Source organism: Bombina bombina, chromosome 3, assembly GCF_027579735.1.
Source record: "Bombina bombina isolate aBomBom1 chromosome 3, aBomBom1.pri, whole genome shotgun sequence".
NCBI lineage: Eukaryota > Metazoa > Chordata > Amphibia > Anura > Bombinatoridae > Bombina > Bombina bombina.
Window position 1 is genome coordinate 985267531 of NC_069501.1, and position 21319 is coordinate 985288849.

The 21319-nt window shown below is 42.5% G+C and overlaps 1 protein-coding gene across 1 annotated transcript in view; it reads right to left on the reverse strand.

Moving 5' to 3' along the window:
• Nucleotides 1-9788: 9788 nt before the first annotated feature.
• Nucleotides 9789-21319, reverse strand: part of COQ10A (coenzyme Q10A) — a 103976-nt gene continuing 92445 nt past the window's right edge. Inside the window, exon 5 of the mRNA XM_053708095.1 lies at nucleotides 9789-12221. Within this exon, the coding sequence (XP_053564070.1) occupies nucleotides 12054-12221 (168 nt within the window). The 3' untranslated portion in view covers nucleotides 9789-12053. The remainder of the gene's footprint in view (nucleotides 12222-21319) is intronic.

Consider the following 21319-nt stretch of genomic DNA (forward strand, 5'->3'; position numbering starts at 1 on the left):
AAATCTCTAATGTTTAACGGCATGGAGATTTAACCCCTAGTTTTTAGACAGAGGTTTCTCAGATTCAGTCATTGACACTTTGATTTAGGCAAGAAAGCCTGTGTGACAGAAAATGTATCACAAAATTTCAAAGGCATATTTTGAGTGGTGTTCTTCCAGAGGGTTTTCTTGGTCTTCTGACTACAACAGTGCAACTCTCAGCTGGGCCCTCTACCCACTAGATCCCTATAAATGTTACCTTGCATATCATGCCTAAGTTTATAGCGCTGTGGAATCTGTTGGCGCTCTACAAATAACTGATAATAATATTCCTTTAGGATTACCAGAGTTCTTTTTACAGGATGGCCTTGACAAGGGTTTGTCAAATTTCTGCTTTATCTGTTCTTTTTCATCGGAAGCTAGCTAAACTTCCTGATGTTCAGATTTTTATCCAGGGGTTGGTTAGCCAGTTGTGAGACCTATTTCTCACACCATGGAATTTGAATTTAATGCTTTTAGGTATTATAAGGTTCTACTTTTGAATTCCATTGCATTCCGTTGATATAAAACTTTTATCTTAGAAAGTACTTTTCCTAATAGCAATCTCCTCATCTAGGAGAGTTTGAGTTGTCAGCCTTGTCCTGTAATTCTCCGTTTTTAATTATTCACAAGAAAAAGGCTGTACTTCATAATAAATATGATTCCCCCCCCCCCCCCCCCTAAGGTTGTTTCTGTGGTACACATCAATCAGGAAATAGTTGATTGTTACGGTTACCCTTAGTCTCGCTGAGAGATGGACCGCTTAGTAGCCTGGATCCCTATTGCTAAAAAGAGGGGAGAAGCTGCTTTCCATAGTATTCTATATGAGTCTCGCAAATATAGAATAATCTCCCTTAGCTGCAGTACAGTTAGGATACCCTTCTGCCCACAAAAACGAGTCAACGCTGCGATTGAGGGTCAAACAAGAACTCAGGACTGGGATGCCCATCCTGCTTTTTATTAAGGTTACATGCACACAGGGCACTCCCAGGGGGAGAGGGGGGGAAGCACAAAATCCCCCATCACACATTTAGATAGAGAGCACTGTCCTTTGACAGGCCATAATAGGATTACAGTACTTAAGATAACAAGTTTACAAGTTCATCTTATCAATTAGCAGTCTGGCTCCAGAGGTGATTAGACAATGGGATTGGTTATCCCTAAACTTAGAGCTGAGGCCAGCAAATGTGTATTTAGGCAATAGTTTCTAAAAGCTGAAAAAAAAGAGTTAACTCTTTATGAAATGATACTTGTTACGGTTTTCTTGGAGCCCTTCTTAGGCGCTGGCTTGCTGGTTCAGGCATTGCTGCTGGGAAATAAGCTCTTCACAACAAAATAACTAATGCTTCTGTAACAGTGCTCCCTTTCTGTGGAACACTCTGGCAGACACGGTCTGACCCCTTTTCGGGGCAGACTAAGGCTGTCCAGACCGCTGGTTATGCAGGGCTGAGGTCGGTTTGTCTGGACAACCCGTCGGCGTTGCCATTCTGTTTCCCAGGTCTGTAAGTAATGGTGAAATTGAAGGGTTGCAACAATAAGCTCCAACGTAATAGCCTGCCGTTATCTCCAGAGACCCGGTTCAGCCACACCAACGGGTTATGGTCGGTGACCAGAGTGAACTCCTGACCATATAAATAGGGAGTCAATTTCTTTAATGCCCACACCAAAGCCAAACACTCCTTTTCGACCGCTGCATAGCTGACTTCGCGGGGCAGGAGCTTCCGGCTGATGTAGGCAACTGGATGCTCCCCTCCATCTTCGCCTACTTGGCTGAGGACAGCTCCCAGCCCGAACAAGGAAGCATCTGTATGGACGATAAAACGTTTGTTAAGGGCTGGGGCCGCCAAGACAGGAGCGTTAATTAGAGCATTTTTGAGAGCCTGGAAAGCCGTTTCACAGTAGGGAGACCACAGGACCTGTCGAGGTAAGTTCTTCTTGGTCAAGTCAGTCAGGGGTTTGACAAGTGTGCTGTAGTCTGGTACGAACCGTCTATAGTACCCTGCCATGCCCAGGAAGGCTAGGACCTGAGTCTTAGTGATGGGGGTGGGCCAATTGGCGACAGCTTCTATTTTGGCCGGCTCTGGTCGCTGCTTTCCACACCCCACCCGGTGACCCAGGTACTGTACCTCGGCCATCCCAAAGTGGCATTTTTCTGGCTTCAGAGTCAGGCCAGCAGCCCGGATCTGATCCAGAACCATTCCCACATGAGCTAAGTGGTCCTCCCAGGACTCACTGTGGATCGCTATGTCGTCCAGGTAGGCGCAAGCAAAACTCTGGAAGCCATCCAGGAGCCTATCCACCAAGCGCTGGAATGTAGCTGGGGCATTCTTCATCCCAAACGGCATTACCCTAAACTGATATAAGCCGAATGGGGTGACGAATGCCGACTTGGGGATAGCCTCCGGGGCCAGGGGAATCTGCCAGTAACCTTTGCAGAGGTCAATAGTGGTCAGGTAATTTCCCCTGGCTATACGATCGAGTAGCTCGTCTACCCTGGGCACAGGGTAAGCGTCCGTCACGGTATTTTCATTGAGCCTCCGATAGTCTACGCAGAACCGGGTGGTCCCATCTTTCTTGGGCACCAAGACAACTGGGGAGGCCCATGGACTATCTGAGGGCTCAATTACCCTGAGCTGGAGCATCTCATCGATCTCCTTCTTCATTCCTGTCCTAACTGCTTCGGGGATTCGGTACGGAGCCTGGCGCAAGGGAGCTTGTCCCGGAGTATCTACCTGGTGGGTGGTTAAAGTAGTGTACCCTGGCTTCGGGGAGAAGGTGAGGTGTTTGGACTGGAGGAGTTGGTTGAGCTGCTCCCTTTCAGTGGGGCTAAGTCGGTCCCCTATCTGAACCTGCGCCACTATACCTGTGGGGAGACTCTTTTCGAATAGGTCTGGAATGGGTAAACTGTCGGGGTCTTCCTGAGGGGAACAACATACGGCCGCCACGTTCTCTGGTCGCTCAAAATATTCCTTGAGCATGTTTACATGGAATGTCTTTCTAAGATTGTTGTCATGGCAGCTAGCTATCACATAAGTGGTGTCTCCCCTTTTCTCTACGATCTGGTAGGGACCCTGCCAGGACGCCTGCAATTTGTCTGTCTTCACCGGCTTAAGTACTAACACCTTTTGTCCTATGGTGAAGATTCTCTTTCGGGCCCCCCGATCGTACCATACTTTCTGTCTTCTCTGGGCCAACTGGAGATTAGCCCGCACGGATTTGGCTAATTGCTCCATTCGGTCCCTGAGTTCCAGCACGTATGGCACAATGGGGACACCGTCAGCCTCCATCTCTCCCTCCCAGTGCTCCCGGATCAGGTTTAGGGGTCCCCGTACCTTTCTTCCGTAGAGCAACTCGAAGGGAGAGAACCCTGTCGTTTCCTGGGGCACCTCCCGATAAGCAAATAGGAGGTGCGGCAGGAAGCGTTCCCAGTCTCGGTATTCCTGAGTGAACGTCTTGAGCATTTGCTTGAGGGTCCCATTGAACCTCTCACACAGCCCGTTCGTCTGGGGGTGGTATGGGGAGCTCAGGAGGGACTTAATTTTGAAAAACCTGCCAGAGTTGTTGGGTTAATTCAGCCGTAAATTGGGTGCCTCGGTCGGATAGGATTTCTTTTGGAAATCCTACCCGGGAGAACACCTGTACTAGTGCATTCGCTACCGTATCCGCTTGTATGTTGGATAGGGCGACAGCCTCTGGGTACCTGGTAGCGTAGTCCACTACGGTAAGAATGTAGCGCTTACCGGAGGGACTAGGGGTAGCCAGTGGTCCCACTAGGTCAATAGCAACCCGGCTGAAGGGTTCCTCTACAATGGGCATATTTACTAGCTGGGCTTTAGGGTGATCGCCTCGCCTTCCTACTCGTTGACACACATCGCAGGTGTTACAGTAAGTTCTAACGTCAGCGTGCACCCCTGGCCAAAAGAACGTGTGAGTAATGCGGTGTAGGGTACGGGTTACGGCTAGGTGGCCTGCTAAGGGGATGTCGTGGCCTATTTTGAGGATTTCTTGACGGTATTTGTGGGGCACTACCAGCTGTCGCCTACGCTGTCCCCTTTTCTCTGTCCAGCGGTATAGTTTCCCTTTTTCCCATAAGAATGTTTCGTTATCTGCCCGCCCCCTCCGGTCTCTGCTCGTTCCCGGTACTTTTGTAAGGTCAGGTCAGTCTTAGACTCTGCCTCGAAAGCATCTGGGGTGTCCCAGGGTATGGGGCCTAACCTGTCAGGCAAGGTCGGGGTAGGTCTTACCTGTGTCTCCCGCACTGGTGAGAGCTCTCGCTCCGTCCGGGCTTGGGCCCGTGTAGTCACTGGGTCCGCCTCGTTGTTGCATACTGGAGCATAGGCAGAAGTCATGGGGCCCAAATCGTTGCCCAGTAGTACTTCGGCAGGTAAATTATCCATTAGGCCCACGTTCACAGCCCCCTTTCCCGCTCCCCAATCAAGATGCACTTTAGCTGTTGGAATTTTGTACACATCCCCCCCGCCACTCTAACGGCCACAGTCTGTCCGGATCGCTTGTGCTCTGGCACCAAATGACTCTGTACCAGCGTGATAGTAGCCCCTGTGTCTTGCAATCCCTCGGTAGATCGCCCCTCGAGCCATACCCTCTGCCGATGGTGCTGGCGGTTATCCGAGGCAGCATATACAGGGTCTGCCTCGTGAAGCGGCCCCACATATCCCTCCATAGGGGCCTCTTGGTTAACACAGAGGGCCCGGGCCGGACGATAGGACCCAGAGGGGTAATTGTAATTCCTGGGTGTCTGGTGCGTATTAAGGGGGCAGCTAGCCATGAAATGCCCTGGTTGCTTGCATCGGTGGCAAGTCGGTCTGGGACGCTCAGAGCTGTTATTGGGTGGTCCTGAGTGTCGGACGGCCCTGTGGGCACCAGGGCTCGGAATTCAGCACGAGGGGGTGCACGGTAAACCTCTCTGGGTTCGACCCGTGCTGGAGCTCGGTAGTTCATGGGTTCGTGAAGACGGGAGTCATAATGTTCATCGGCCAATTTGGCTGCTTCTTCTAAGGTAGAAGGCCGCCTGTCTCGCAGCCATTCCTTCCCTTGCTGTTCCATGCCATTATAAAAATGTTCTAAGAGAAACAATTGTAAAATTTCCTCCCCAGTCACCGCTTTACTTCCGCTCAGCCAGTGATTTGCCGCTCTCTGCATTCGGTGCGCCCATTCCATATGGGTATCGTTAGGCTTCTTTTCCGTGCCCCGAAACTGTCGGCGATACGTGTCCGGAGTTACAGCGTACCGTCGCAACAGTGTCTCCTTAACTAGCTCATACTGTGTCACTTCCTCACCACCCAGAGTACGAAAGGCTTCCAGGGCTCGCCCGGATAGTTTCCCAGACAATATCGTGGGTTACTCTCTGTTGGGAATCTGGTGCAGGGCACATTGCCTTTCGAAGTCCGCCAAATATTCATCAATCCCTGTCTCGCTCTCTAGAAAGGGTCGAAATGCCGCATAGGGTATCTTGGGCCTCCCAGCATTTTCGACAGGGATGATTACCTGCGGGGCTTCAGCATTGCGGTGTGCGTTCGCTAGGTTGAGTTCGTGGGCTCGAGTCTCTCGTATATCCTCGTCCGCCTCCGCCATCAACTGCTGTACCAATTCCATGGAGGGGTTCGGCCCGTATAATGAGAGCCTTTCCCGAACAATCCTGGTTTTTTCGTCACTAATCGTGGTCGGTGTTTCCGCCATTGTGAAGCTCTGATCCAGTTTGGTCAATTCTGCGATCAGATCTCTCCTCGGCCGGTTGCTGGCGTACCCCCCTCTGCTTTCAAGTAAATCCTTTAGGGTTGTACGCTTCAATTTTTCGTAAGCGCTCTCCATCCGTTCTGTACCTCTCCTAGGAAATCCAGGAAAATCCCGCCGCTGCCGCCAAATGTTACGGTTACCCTTAGTCTCGCTGAGAGATGGACCGCTTAGTAGCCTGGATCCCTATTGCTAAAGAGGGGAGAAGCTGCTTTCCATAGTATTCTATATGAGTCTCGCAAATATAGAATAATCTCCCTTAGCTGCAGTACAGCTAGGATACCCTTCTGCCCACAAAAACGAGTCAACGCTGCGATTGAGGGTCAAACAAGAACTCAGGACTGGGATGCCCAGCCTGCTTTTTATTAAGGTTACATGCACACAGGGCATTCCCAGGGGGAGAGGGGGGGGAAGCACAAAATCCCCCATCACACATTTAGATAGAGAGCACTGTCCTTTGACGGGCCACAATAGGATTACAGTACTTAAGATAACAAGTTTACAAGTTCATCTTATCAATTAGCAGTCTGGCTCCAGAGGTGATTAGACAATGGGATTGGTTATCCCTAAACTTAGAGCTGAGGCCAGCAAATGTGTATTTAGGCAATAGTTTCTAAAAGCTGAAAAAAAAGAGTTAACTCTTTATGAAATGATACTTGTTACGGTTTTCTTGGAGCCCTTCTTAGGCGCTGGCTTGCTGGTTCAGGCATTGCTGCTGGGAAATAAGCTCTTCACAACAAAATAACTAATGCTTCTGTAACATTGATCTTTCCTTGTGTCCAGATACGGCTAGCCCTAAGGAGCTGCTATTACATAATCTTGATGTACTCAGGGCTTTGAAGTTCTATCTTCAAACTACTAAAGAATTCAGACAGACAATCTTCTAGTTTGGTTGTTCACTACTACGGGATTTGTAAGAGGCAGTAGGCTACTTAGGTAGCATGGGCCTCTTAGTTCAAACAAGAGATTCACAAGGCTTACTGGTGGTGGGAAAGTCACCTCCTAAAAGTATCACAGCTTCTTCTACAAGGGCTGTTGCAACTTAATGGTTTTTTAAAAGTGATGCATCTTTGGAGCAGATTTGCAATGCTGCAATATGGTCTTCTATACATATTTTCAAAATATTATTGCGTTTGTTTTTACTTCTTCACTTGCAGTTTTTGCCAGAAAAATTGTCACACACTTTCCATAACATAGACCATCTGCTTAAGTATTAATCTCAGATTTTGTGGAGGACTGGGGACCATCATTTTACTTAAAGGGACAGTCAAGTCTAAAAAAAAAAATATTTCATGATTCAAATAGGGCATGTCATTTTAAACAACTTTCCAATTTACTTTTATCACCAATTTTGCTTTGTTCTCTCTGTATTCTTAGTTGAAAGCTAAACCTAGGAGATTCATATGCTAATTTCTTAGACCTGGAAGGCCGCCTCTAATCTAAATGCATTTCGACAGTTTTTCACTACTAGCGGGCATTAGTTTATGTGTTTCATTTAGATAATATTGAGCTCATGCACATGAATTTTGCGAGGAGTGAGCACTGATTGGCTAAAATGCAAGTCTGTCAAAAGAACTGAAGGGGGCAGTCTGAAGAGGCTTAGATACAAGGTAATTACCGAGGTAAAACGTGTATTAGTATAACTGTGTTGGTTATGCAAAACTGGGGAATGGGTAATTAAGGGATTATCTATCTAAAATTTCTGGTGTTGACTGTCCCTTTTAGAAAACAAAATTTATGCTTACCTGATAAATTATTTTCTTTCGGAATGACGATTGTCCACAGGCCCCGCCCATTTTAATTTTTGGGCAAAAGTTCTAATGACACCTTTACAGACCATGTTTTGTCTTTCCTACCTATATGTTTCCTATTCTCTACTCTGCTATAGGTTAAACTAAGAGAGAGATGGAAAGTGGGAGGGATTTTAAGATCTGATATGGGTTCTTGACCTCATCCTAGTGGCAGGAAATATATTCCATATGTTACGGAGGACTGTGGACCATCATCATTCCGAAAGAAAATAATTTATCAGGTAAGCATAAATTTTGTTTTTTGTACATGATCAAAATGAATCTGGGAAAGGATATGCAAAAGATTTAAACAATACCACACCTTTTTTGCTTCAAGTATCCGTTTAAACAAGGATTCTCTCATACTAGTGAAATGCTGCTCTGGACAGCTTTTAAGCATAGCAGGGATTGAAGTGTGCAGCAAATCAAATAATATGTGGACAGTTTTTTCAGCAGCACATGATAGATTCCTGAATGCAAATTATATGTGGACAGTTTTTTTCAACAGCACATGATAGATTCCTGAATGCTGCTGTGGTATAGATTAGCTAATTTACATATACTGCTTAAAGGGACAGGGGAGTCAAAATTTAACTTTCATGGTTCAGATAGAACTTGCAATTTTAAAGGGACACTGTACCCAAAAAAATTCTTTTGTGATTCAGATTGAGCATGAAATTTTAAGCAACTTTCTAATTTACTCCTATTATCAAATTTTCTTCATTCTCTTGGTATCTTTATTTGAAATGCAAGAATGTAAGTTTAGGTGCCGACCCATTTTTGTGAACAACCTGGGTTGTCCTTGCTGATTGGTGGATAAATTCATCCACCAATAAAAAAGTGCTGTCCACAGTACTGAAACCAAAAAAAAAGCTTAGATGCCTTCTTTTTCAAATAATGATAGCAAGAGAACGAAGAAAAATTGATAATAGGAGTAAATTAGAAAGTTGCTTAAAATTGCATGCTCTTTCTGAATTACAAAAGAAAAAATTTGGGTTCAGTGTCCCTTTAAGATTTTTTTTTCCCCATTAACAAAATTTAAATTTGTTCTCCTGGTATCTCTTGTATCATTTGTTGGAAAACATACCTACTTAGGTTGAGGAGCAGCCATGAGCTACTGGAGATGAGCTGCTAATTTTTTCTACACACGACTCATTGTCTCGCTAGATGTGCTCAGCTAGCTCTCAGTAGTGCATTGCTGCTCTGGAACTGACTTTTCAACAAAGGATACAAAAAGAATGAAGCAAATACGATGTCATAATTAAAGAGGAAGTGCCAAAAACACACGGATACTTTTTTTTTTTTTCCTGTGTGTGCTGCTGATTTTCCTTTTTTGCCCCTGTTGCTTACAATGGTGTATGCCAGCAAGCAGATGGGGAACTTGTTTTGGTGTGAATAAGCTCTAGTGTCAAGTCTGCTTGTTTTTTAAAAGCAATTTTAAACAATGCTTACAATACATCTGGTGGAGGAGTGAAAAATCCTTCCTATTTCCTACAATTTAAGTGTCAGACAAATGGTAGCTTCTCTGACAACACCAGTTTTACGCTTCACATGATTCTGAATAGCAAGTGCAGGAATTTCAGAGATTTGATAACATACTCGATTTTGAACAGCACTGTTTAACTTGGCCTGGAAAAGCTCTGATAGGTCACATATCCATCGATACATTACCCAACATGTATTGAACATAGTTTGACACCAACATTCTTCAAAGGATTTTTTTAAGCTCTAAGGATTTTTAATTGAATTCTTAGTGAGCTCATTGCTAAAACGTAAAGTGAAGAGATTCCCGTGGTAATTCACAATATGAAGAACAAAGCAAAGCAATTTTGTATGTACAATTTACCATTGCAAAAAGGATCATAAAGTAATAACCTTCCAAAAATCTTAGAATTTAGACTGGAAATGAGAACTATAGAAAGTAAGGTGTTGTGGGTTTGTCCAGTTTATAAACCTATTAAAATTACCACTTTCTGCTATGTGCAGTCACAGAATCAGCAAGTATCTTACAACCGTATAATGAATTAAAAGCGACATTAAAACTGCTGTGCACAACTACAAAAGAATAGTAACTACTCACTAGGTTATTGCATTTCATCATGTTCCTACAGCTCTTTTCAAATCAGATTTCCTGTTTTTAAACTTTAATGTCCCTATAACTCAGATTTATTTACCTAGAGAAAAATACTAAACAGCCATGAAGTTGAAATAACACCACCAATATCTGTATGTGTTTGTACAAAAGTTTTGTTTATTGATATGCAAGTATCCCTGTTCTTATTGGTTTGTTTACAGTTCAGTAGTACCAAATGGTAAACGTTGCATTGATAAAAGGTAACAGAAGTAATAAGTTAACTACACTGGCACACAGGCTGGATGTAAAGAAAACATTTTTTCCAAGCATCTGCCATGTACTCAAAACTACTATACCCTATATCTGTTTGAGATTAGTTTTAGACAGTCTATAATATCTACAAAGAGTGGTCCCAGCCTCTTCTTACACCTGTAAAAAGGGCAAGAACAATAGCACACATATTGCATCTCAGTATAGATGGATCACAGGATAAAGCCACTGCTGGCAATAAAGTGGTTACTATTACTTAAAGTGATATCACAAACACAATATACACTCTACAATATTTTGTATTTCAGTGACCTCCAAGTCATACTGCAGCAATGTGAAGGAAGAGGGGAATATTGCACTTTCGGTCCGTAAACAGTTGCAGGCAGATTGGTAGTCCACTTATTTTCACCTAGTTATATCTCAGAGAAACGAGTTATCATGTTTATTTGTGTGTGTAATTATATATATATATATATATATATATATATATATATATATATATATATATATATATATATCTATATCATAAACACACAAACACATACATATCATTCACTTACACTTTACATACTTTTGCACAAAAAATGTATACATAATCGGTGTTTAACTGTTAATATCCCATATTTATCTTAACATGGTCCAGCACAATATTATAGAATTCTAGTAAATATCTTATTTTAGGGGGGCAAACTCAAATCAGGTAACAAAAAAGCCAAAGCACCGCCTAAAATATTTGTGACATTATTTGTTTGAAATCTATCTAATAAATATTTGTTTAAATCATTTGTACCCAATAATGGTATTGCAGTAAAATGTATATGCATGCACCGTGTTTAGCCAAAGGCAGATCCTTGGCCTCATGAGTCGCTATCTACCCTAGATTAAGGGATTATTAGAGACATGTACTAATTGCCCTTTCTCAGTTTTAAAATAAAAGTAAATATGGAGTTATGTGCGGTTACAAGAGCAAGGGAATTTGAAATGCTATGAATTAGATGTTTAATAAGAATTTTAAATATCATTATTTCTTGTAATTTACAAATAATAGATTTTCTAAAAGATCCAAAATTACAAAATTATTCTAATATATAAAGTACCTACAATTTCCCTTAGTACATGTCTCTTTGAAGTGTCCTGGTACTATAGCACTGTCATTTTTACAACTCAAAAAAATGAATTTATTTCTATATCAAAATGCTCCATTTGAAGACTTTGCAAAACAAATACCAGCAGATCTTGTTACAACTTTTATCCTTTCGTTAATTTACAACCGTATATTTTCAGACCCTTGACATTATCAATAAGTCAGCAATACTGATATTTACCAAATGACTAACATTTCACATCAATGCAACCCCTTACTTTTCTACAAGGTTTTTCTAATTTCTTACTCAGCAGTGGATCCATATACGATTTCTTTTCTTTCAGCTCATGAAACCCTGTATTTATGTATAAACATTTGCAGTTATGGACTTCAAATCAGGAGTTCATATAACTACAGCACCATATTCAACTACATAAAAAATAATCTAACATCTCATTAGCAGAAAACAGTCTGGCCGATTGGTTTTTTGGATTACCAGTGCTCCCTCTAACATACGCAATCTTTTTACAGAGTGACCTGGGCACGTTTTATTGTACCTCAAAACACTGCAGTGTGGTAAAACTACTTTCTGATTAAAAAATAATTATATATATATATATAATAGTTGTTTCATAAAAGTAGTTAGACACAATTGTCATGGGTCTATTTGGAAGGCAAAAGTTTTCATTTGCTGTTTGGTACTTGGTTCAGCTCCTGCTTCAGTTAAAAAAAAATAATAAAAAAAATATATATATCTATCTTAAAAAGTATCTCCAGCCCATAAGATAAAAGTCTCTGGTTTTGTGCAGTACAACAGCCCTTGGCTTCAAACCAGAGATACTGTGGATAACTTATACATATAGTTTGCAAAATAATCTGTTGTGAAATTAAATAAATATTTGTTTAAAAAAAAAAAAAAAAACTCTAGATGTGGCTAAGAGGTCTGAAGTCCCAGATTATGAACAAAGCTCTGGTGTACGTGCTTGCTATCAAGATGTTAATATCTGGGTCCTTTTTGCACCAATTTCTAGCTGTTCTCCATGCCACGCAACCCGTGTAATCTTCATCACGTCTGGTGTACTTCATGAAACATGAGTTCACGGGGAATTGGGGTCTCTGGGCCAAAGGTCTTTCCTGCACGACGCTCAAAAGCAGCCACCATTTGCTTCACTACTTCATCAAAGAAGACTGTGGCCAACTGAGAATGCAGCAAAGAACGAAACTCAAAAGAGATCTGTGGCAAATAAATAAATAAATAAATATTAGTTTAGTTTGTAGCAAAACAATTTTACAATGGGATGGTTGTTTGTCAGGTTAATAACTCTCCCTAAATGTCTTAGGATGGATATATATTTATAAATATATATATATATATATATAAATAATACTCAAATAAAGTATTGCAGTATGCAGTGATACCTTTTTCTTTCATGTAATTGGCAAGAGTCCATGAGCTAGTGACGTATGGGATATACAATCCTATCAGAAGGGGCAAAGTTTCCCAAACCTCAAAATGCCTATAAATACACCCCTCACCACACCCACAATTCAGTTTTACAAACTTTGCCTCCTATGGAGGTGGTGAAGTAAGTTTGTGCTAAGATTTCTACGTTGATATGCGCTTCTCAGCATTTTGAAGCGCGGTTCCTCTCAGAGTACAGTGAATGTCAGAGGGATGTGAAGGGAGTATCACCTATTGAATGCAATGGTTTTCCTCGCGGGAAATCTTTTTCATGGGTTCTCTGTTATCGGTCGTAGAGATTCATCTCCTACCTCCCTTTTCAGATCGACGATATACTCTCATATTCCATTACCTCTACTGATAACTGTTTCAGCACTTGTTTGGCTATCTGCTATATGTGGATGGGTGTCTTTCGGAAAGTATGTTTTTATTACTTAAGACACCCTCAGCTATGGCTTGGCACTTTATGCATTAATATAAAGTTCTAAATATATGTATTGTGCTTATATTTGCCATGAATCAGGTTTATGTATTTCCTTTTGCATACGGTCAGTTTCATATTTGGGGAAAAACTTACGGCTAGATTTAGAGTTTTGTCGGTAACGACACGCGTAGCTAACGCTGGTTTTTTTCCCCCCCGCACCTTTTAAATACCGCTGGTATTTAGAGTTCACAGAATGGCTGCGTTAGGCTCCAAAAAAGGAGAATAGAGCATAATTTACCGCCACTGCAACTCTCAATACCAGCAGTGCTTACGGACGCGGCCAGCTTAAAAAACGTGCTCGTGCACGATTCCCCCATAGGAAACAATGGGGCAGTTTGAGCTGAAAAAAAAAAAACCTAACATCTGCAAAAAAGCAGCGTTCAGCTCCTAACGCAGCCCCATTGTTTCCTATGGGAAAACACTTCCTATGTCTGCACCTAACACCCTAACATGTACCCCGAGTCTAAACACCCCTAACCTTACACTTATTGATCCCTAATCTGCAGCCCCCGCTATCGCTGACACCTGCATATTTTTTTTAACCCCCCAATCTGCATTATCCCTATGTACCCCTAATCTGCTGCCCCTAACACCGCCGACCCCTATATTATATTTATTAACCCCTAATCTGCCCCCCACAACGTCGCCACCAGCTACCTACAATAATTAACCCCTAATCTGCCGACCGGACCTCACCGCTACTATAATAAATGTATTAACCCCTAATCCGCCTCACTAACCCTATAATAAATAGTATTAACCCCTAATCTGCCGACCGGACCTCACCGCTACTCTATTAAATTTATTAACCCTAAGATAAATCTAACCCTAACACCCCCCCTTAATTAAATATAATTTTAATCTAACAAAATAAATTAACTCTTATTAAATAAATTAATCCTATTTAAAGCTAAATACTTACCTGTAAAATAAACCCTAATATAGCTACAATATAACTAATAATTATATTGTAGCTATTTTAGGATTAATATTTATTTTACAGGCAACTTTGTATTTATTTTAACCAGGTACAATAGCTATTAAATAGTTATTAACTATTTAATAGCTACCTAGTTAAAATAATTACAAAATTACCTGTAAAATAAATCCTAACCTAAGTTACAATTAAACCTAACACTACACTATCAATAAATTAATTACATAAAATACCTACAAAAAAAATACAATTAAATAAACTAAAGTACAAAAAATAAAAAAATAATTTACAAACATTAGAAAAATATTACAACAATTTTAAGCTAATTACACCTACTCTAAGCCCCCTAATAAAAACAGAATTTATGTTTACCTGATAAATTACTTTCTCCAACGGTGTGTCCGGTCCACGGCGTCATCCTTACTTGTGGGATATTCTCCTCCCCAACAGGAAATGGCAAAGAGCCCAGCAAAGCTGGTCACATGATCCCTCCCAGGCTCCGCCTACCCCAGTCATTCGACCGACGTTAAGGAGGAATATTTGCATAGGAGAAACCATATGATACCGTGGTGACTGTAGTTAAAGAAAATAAATTATCAGACCTGATTAAAAAACCAGGGCGGGCCGTGGACCGGACACACCGTTGGAGAAAGTAATTTATCAGGTAAACATAAATTCTGTTTTCTCCAACATAGGTGTGTCCGGTCCACGGCGTCATCCTTACTTGTGGGAACCAATACCAAAGCTTTAGGACACGGATGAAGGGAGGGAGCAAATCAGGTCACCTAAATGGAAGGCACCACGGCTTGCAAAACCTTTCTCCCAAAAATAGCCTCAGAAGAAGCAAAAGTATCAAACTTGTAAAATTTGGTAAAAGTGTGCAGTGAAGACCAAGTCGCTGCCCTACATATCTGATCAACAGAAGCCTCGTTCTAGAAGGCCCATGTGGAAGCCACAGCCCTAGTGGAATGAGCTGTGATTCTTTCAGGAGGCTGCCGTCCGGCAGTCACATAAGCCAATCTGATGATGCTTTTAATCCAAAAAGAGAGAGAGGTAGAAGTTGCTTTTTGACCTCTCCTTTTACCAGAATAAACAACAAACAAGGAAGATGTTTGTCTAAAATCCTTTGTAGCATCTAAATAGAATTTTAGAGCGCGAACAACATCCAAATTGTGCAACAAACGTTCCTTCTTCGAAACTGGTTTCGGACCCAAAGAAGGCACGACTATCTCCTGGTTAATGTTTTTGTTAGAAACAACTTTTGGAAGAAAACCAGGTTTAGTACGTAAAACCACCTTATCTGCATGGAACACCAGATAAGGAGGAGAACACTGCAGAGCAGATAATTCTGAAACTCTTCTAGCGGAAGAAATTGCAGCCAAAAACAAAACTTTCCAAGATAATAACTTAAAATCAACGGAATGTAAGGGTTCAAACGGAACCCCCTGAAGAACTGAAAGAACTAAGTTGAGACTCCAAGGAGGAGTCAAAGGTTTGTAAACAGGCTTGATTCTAACCAGAGCCTGAACAAAGGCTTGAACATCTGGCACAGCTGCCAGCTCTTTGTGAAGTAACACAGACAAGGCAGAAATCTGTCCCTTCAAGGAACTTGCAGATAATCCTTTCTCCAATCCTTCTTGAAGAAAGGATAGAATCCTAGGAATCTTTACCTTGTCCCAAGGGAATCCTTTAGATTCACACCAACAGATATATTTTTTCCATATTTTGTGGTAAATTTTTCTAGTTACAGGCTTTCTGGCCTGAACAAGAGTATCAATAACAGAATCTGAGAACCCTCGCTTTGATAAGATCAAGCGTTCAATCTCCAAGCAGTCAGCTGGAGTAGGACCAGATTCGGATGTTCGAACGGACCTTGAACAAGAAGGTCTCGTCTCAAAGGTAGCTTCCATGGTGAAGCCGATGACATATTCACCAGATCTGCCTACCAAGTCCTGCGTGGTTACGCAGGAGCTATCAAGATCACCTACGCCCTCTCCTGAGTGATCCTGGCTACCAGCCTGGGGATGAGAGGAAACGGCGGGAATACATAAGCTAGGTTGAAGGTCCAAGGTGCTACTAGTGCATCTACTAGAGTCGCCTTGGGATCCCTGGATCTGGACCCGTAGCAAGGAACCTTGAAGTTCTGACGAGAGGCCATCAGATCCATGTCTGGAATGCCCCACAGTTGAGTGATTTGGGCAAAGATTTCCGGATGGAGTTCCCACACCCCCGGATGCAATGTCTGACGAATCAGAAAATCCGCTTCCCAAGTTTCCACTCCTGGGATGTGGATTGCAGACAGGTGGCAGGAGCGAGTCTCCGCCCATTGAATGATTTTGGTCACTTCTTCCATCGCCAGGGAACTCCTTGTTCCCCCCTGATGGTTGATGTACGCAACAGTCGTCATGTTGTCTGATTGAAACCGTATGAACTTGGCCCTCGCTAGCTGAGGCCAAGCCTTGAGAGCATTGAATATCGCTCTCAGTTCCAGAATATTTATCGGTAGAAGAGATTCTTCCCGAGACCAAAGACCCTGAGCTTTCAGGGATCCACAGACCGCGCCCCAGCCCATCAGACTGGCGTCGGTCGTGACAATGACCCACTCTGGTCTGCGGGAGGTCAACCCTAGCGACAGGTTGTCCAGGGACAGCCACCAACGGAGTGAGTCTCTGGTCCTCTGATTTACTTGTATCTTCGGAGACAAGTCTGTATAGTCCCCATTCCACTGACTGAGCATACACAATTGAAATGGTCTTAGATGAATGCGCGCAAAAGGAACTATGTCCATTGCCGCTACCATCAAACCTATCACTTCCATGCACTGTGCTATGGAAGGAAGAGGAACGGAAGGAAGTATCCGACAAGAGTTTAGAAGTTTTGTTTTTCTGGTCTCTGTCAGAAAAATCCTCATTTCTAAGGAGTCTATTATTGTTCCCAAGAAGGGAACTCTTGTCGACGGAGATAGAGAACTCTTTTCCACGTTCACTTACCATCCGTGAGATCTGAGAAAGGCCAGGACTATGTCCGTGTGAGCCTTTGCTTGAGGAAGGGACGACGCTTGAATCAGAATGTCGTCCAAGTAAGGTACTACAGCAATGCCCCTTGGTCTTAGCACCGCCAGAAGGGACCCTAGTACCTTTGTGAAAATCCTTGGAACAGTGGCTAATCCGAAAGGAAGCGCCACGAACTGGTAATGCTTGTCCAGGAATGCAAACCTTAGGAACCGATGATGTTCCTTGTGGACAGGAATATGTAGATACGCATCCTTTAAATCCACCGTGGTCAAGAATTGACCTTTCTGGATGGAAGGATTGTTCGAATGGTTTCCATTTTGGACGATGGAACCTTGAGAAACTTGTTTAGGATCTTGAGATCTAAGATTGGTCTGAACGTTCCCCCTTTTTTGGGAACTACGAACAGATTGGAGTAGAACCCCATCCCTCGTTCTTTTAATGGAACAGGATGAATCACTTCCAGAAGATAACCTTGGAAGACTATTTCTAGCGCCCAAGGATCCAGAACATCTCTTGCCCAAGCCTGAGTGAAGAGAGAGAGTCTGCCCCCCACCAAATCCGGTCCCGGATCCGGGGCCCGCATCTCATGCTGTCTTGGGAGCAGTGGCAGGTTTCTTGGCCTGCTTTCCTTTGTTCCAGCCTTGCCTTGGTCTCCAGGCTGGATTGGCTTGAGAAGTATTACCCTCCTGCTTAGAGGACGTAGCACTTGGGGCTGGTCCGTTTCTGCGAAAGGGACGAAAATTAGGTTTATTTTTGGCCTTGAAAGACCTATTCTGAGGAAGGGCGTGGCCCTTGCCCCCAGTGATATCAGAGATAAACTCTTTCAAGTCAGGGCCAAACAGTGTTTTCCCCTTGAAAGGAATGTCAAACAATTTGTTCTTGGAAGACGCATCCGCTGACCAAGATTTTAACCAAAGCGCTCTGCGCGCCACAATAGCAAACCCAGAATTTTTCGCCGCTAACCTAGCCAATTGCAAGGTGGCGTCTAGGGTGAAAGAATTAGCCAATTTAAGAGCACGAATTCTGTCCATAATCTCCTCATAAGAAGAAGAATTACTAATAATCGCCTTTTCTAGCTCATCGCACCAGAAACACGCGGCTGTAGTGACAGGGACAATGCATGCAATTGGTTGTAGAAGGTAACCTTGCTGAACAAACATCTTTTTTAGCAAACCTTCTAATTTTTTATCCATAGGATCTTGGAAAGCACAACTATCTTCTATGGGTATAGTGGTGCGCTTGTTTAGAGTAGAAACCGCCCCCTCGACCTTGGGGACTGTCTGCCATAAGTCCTTTCTGGGGTCGACTATAGGAAACAATTTTTTAAATATGGGGGGAGGTACGAAAGGTACACCGGGCCTGTCCCATTCTTTATTAACAATGTACGCCACCCGCTTGAGTATAGGAAAAGCTTTGGGGGGCCCCGGGGCCTCTAGGAACTTGTCCATTTTACATAGTGTTTCTGGAATGACCAGATAATCACAATCATCCAAATTGGATAACACCTCCTTAAGCAGCGCGGAGATGTTCCAACTTAAATTTAAAAGTAATCACATCAGGTTCAGCTTGTTGAGAAATTTTTCCTGAATCTGAAATTTCTCCCTCAGACAAAACCTCCCTGGCCCCCTCAGACTGGTGTAGGGGCCCTTCAGAAACAATATCATCAGCGGCCTCATGCTCTTCAGTATTTTCTAAAACAGAGCAGTCGCGCTTTCGCTGACAAGTGGGCATATTGGCTAAAATGTTTTTGATAGAATTATCCATTACAGCCGTTAATTGTTGCATAGTAAGGAGTATTGGCGCGCTAGATGTACTAGGGGCCTCCTGTATGGGCAAAACTGGTGTAGACGAAGGAGGGGATGATGCAGTACCATGCTTACTCCCCTCACTTGAGGAATCATCTTGGGCATCATTTTTACTAAATTTATTATGACATAAATCACATCTATTTGAATGAGAAGGAACCTTGGCTTCCCCACAGTCAGAACACAATCTATCTGGTAGTTCAGACATGTTAAACAGGCATAAACTTGATAACAAAGCACAAAAAACGTTTTAAAATAAAACCGTTACTGTCACTTTAAATTTTAAACTGAACACACTTTATTACTGCAATTGCGAAAAAGTATGAAGGAATTGTTCAAAATTCACCAAAATTTCACCACAGTGTCTTAAAGCCTTAAAAGTATTGCACACCAAATTTGGAAGCTTTAACCCGGAGCCGTTTTTATATTTAACCCCTTTACAGTCCCTGGAATCTGCTTTGCTGAGACCCAACCAAGCCCAAAGGGGAATACGATACCAAATAATGCCTTCAGAAAGACTTTTCTATGTATCAGAGCTCCACACACATGCAGCTGCATGTCATGCTGTTCTCAAAAACAAGTGCGCCATACCGGCGCGAAAATGAGGCTCTGACTATGATTAGGGAAAGCCCCAATAGAATAAAGTGTCTAAAACAGTGCCTGCCGATATTATTTTACAAAAAATACCCAGATTAAATGATTCCTCAAGGCTAAATATGTGTAAATATGATCGATTTAGCCCAGAAAATGTCTACAGTCTTAATAAGCCCTTGTGAAGCCCTTATTTACTGTGTGAATAAAAATGGCTTACCGGATCCCATAGGGAAAATGACAGCTTCCAGCATTACATCGTCTTGTTAGAATGTGTCATACCTCAAGCAGCAAGAGACTGCTCACTGTTCCCCCAACTGAAGTTAATTGCTCTCAACAGTCCTGTGTGGAACAGCCATGGATTTTAGTGACGGTTGCTAAAATCATTTTCCTCATACAAACAGAAATCTTCATCTCTTTTCTGTTTCTGAGTAAATAGTACATACCAGCACTATTTCAAAATAACAAACTCTTGATTGAATAATAAAAACTACAGTTAAACACTAAAAAACTCTAAGCCATCTCCGTGGAGATGTTGCCTGTACAACGGCAAAGAGAATGACTGGGGTAGGCGGAGCCTGGGAGGGATCATGTGACCAGCTTTGCTGGGCTCTTTGCCATTTCCTGTTGGGGAGGAGAATATCCCACAAGTAAGGATGACGCCGTGGACCGGACACACCTATGTTGGAGAAATAACAAAGCCCCCCAAAATAAAAAAATGCCCTACCCTATTGTAAAATTAAAATAGAATAGCTCTTTTACCTTACCAGCCCTTAAAAGGGCCTTTTGCGGGGCATGCCCCAAAGAAAACAGCTCTTTTGCCTGTAAAAAAAAAAAAAATACAATACCCCCCCCAACATTACAACCCACCACCCACATACCCCTAATCTAACCCAAACCCCCCTTAAATAAACCTAACACTAAGCCCCTGAAGATCATCCTACCTTATCTTCACCACGCCGGGTATCACCGATCCGTCCAGGCTCCGAAGTCTTCATCCAAGCCCAAGCGGGGGCTGAAGATGTCCATGATCCGGCTGAAGTCTTGATCCAAGCGGGAGCTGAAGAGGTCCATGATCCGGCTAAAGTCTTCTATCAAGCGGCATCTTCAATCTTCTTTCTTCCGGATCCATCTTCATCCCGCCTTCATCCTTCACCGACGACTTCCCGGCGAATGAGGGTTCCTTTAAGGGACGTCATCCAAGATGGAGTCCCTCGAATTCCGATTGGCTGATAGGATTCTATCAGCCAATCTGAACTAAGGTAGGAAAATTCTGATTGGCTGGGGCCAAGACTTCAGCCGGATCATGGACATCTTCAGCCCCCGCTTGGGCTTGGATGAAGACTTCGGAGCCTGGACGGATCGGTGATACCCGGCGTGGTGAAGATAAGGTAGGATGATCTTTAGGGGCTTAGTGTTAGGTATATTTAAGGGGGTTTGGTTTAGATTAGGGGTATGTGGGTGGTGGGTTGTAATGTTGGGGGGGGGGTATTGTATGTTATTTTTTACAGGCAAAAGAGCAGAATTCTTTGGGGCATGCCCCGCAAAAGGCCCTTTTAAGGGCTGGTAAGGTAAAAGAGCTTTTCTATTTTACTTTTAGAATAGGGTAGGGCATTTTTTTTTATTTTGGGGGGCTTTGTTATTTTATTAGGGGGCTTAGAGTAGGTGTAATTAGCTTAAAATTGTTGTAATATTTTTATAATGTTTGTAAATTATTTTTTTATTTTTTGTACTTTAGTTTATTTAATTGTATTTATTTGTAGGTATTTTATGTAATTAATTTATTGATAGTGTAGTGTTAGGTTTAATTGTAACTTAGGTTAGGATTTATTTTACAGGTAATTTTGTAATTATTTTAACTAGGTAGATATTAAATCGTTATTAACGATTTAATAGCTATTGTACTTGGTTAAAATAAATACAAAGTTGCCTGTAAAATATAAATCCTAAAATAGCTACAATATAATTATAATTCATATTGTAGCTATATTAGGGTTAATTTTAGAGGTAAGTATTTAGCTTTAATTAGGATTAATTTA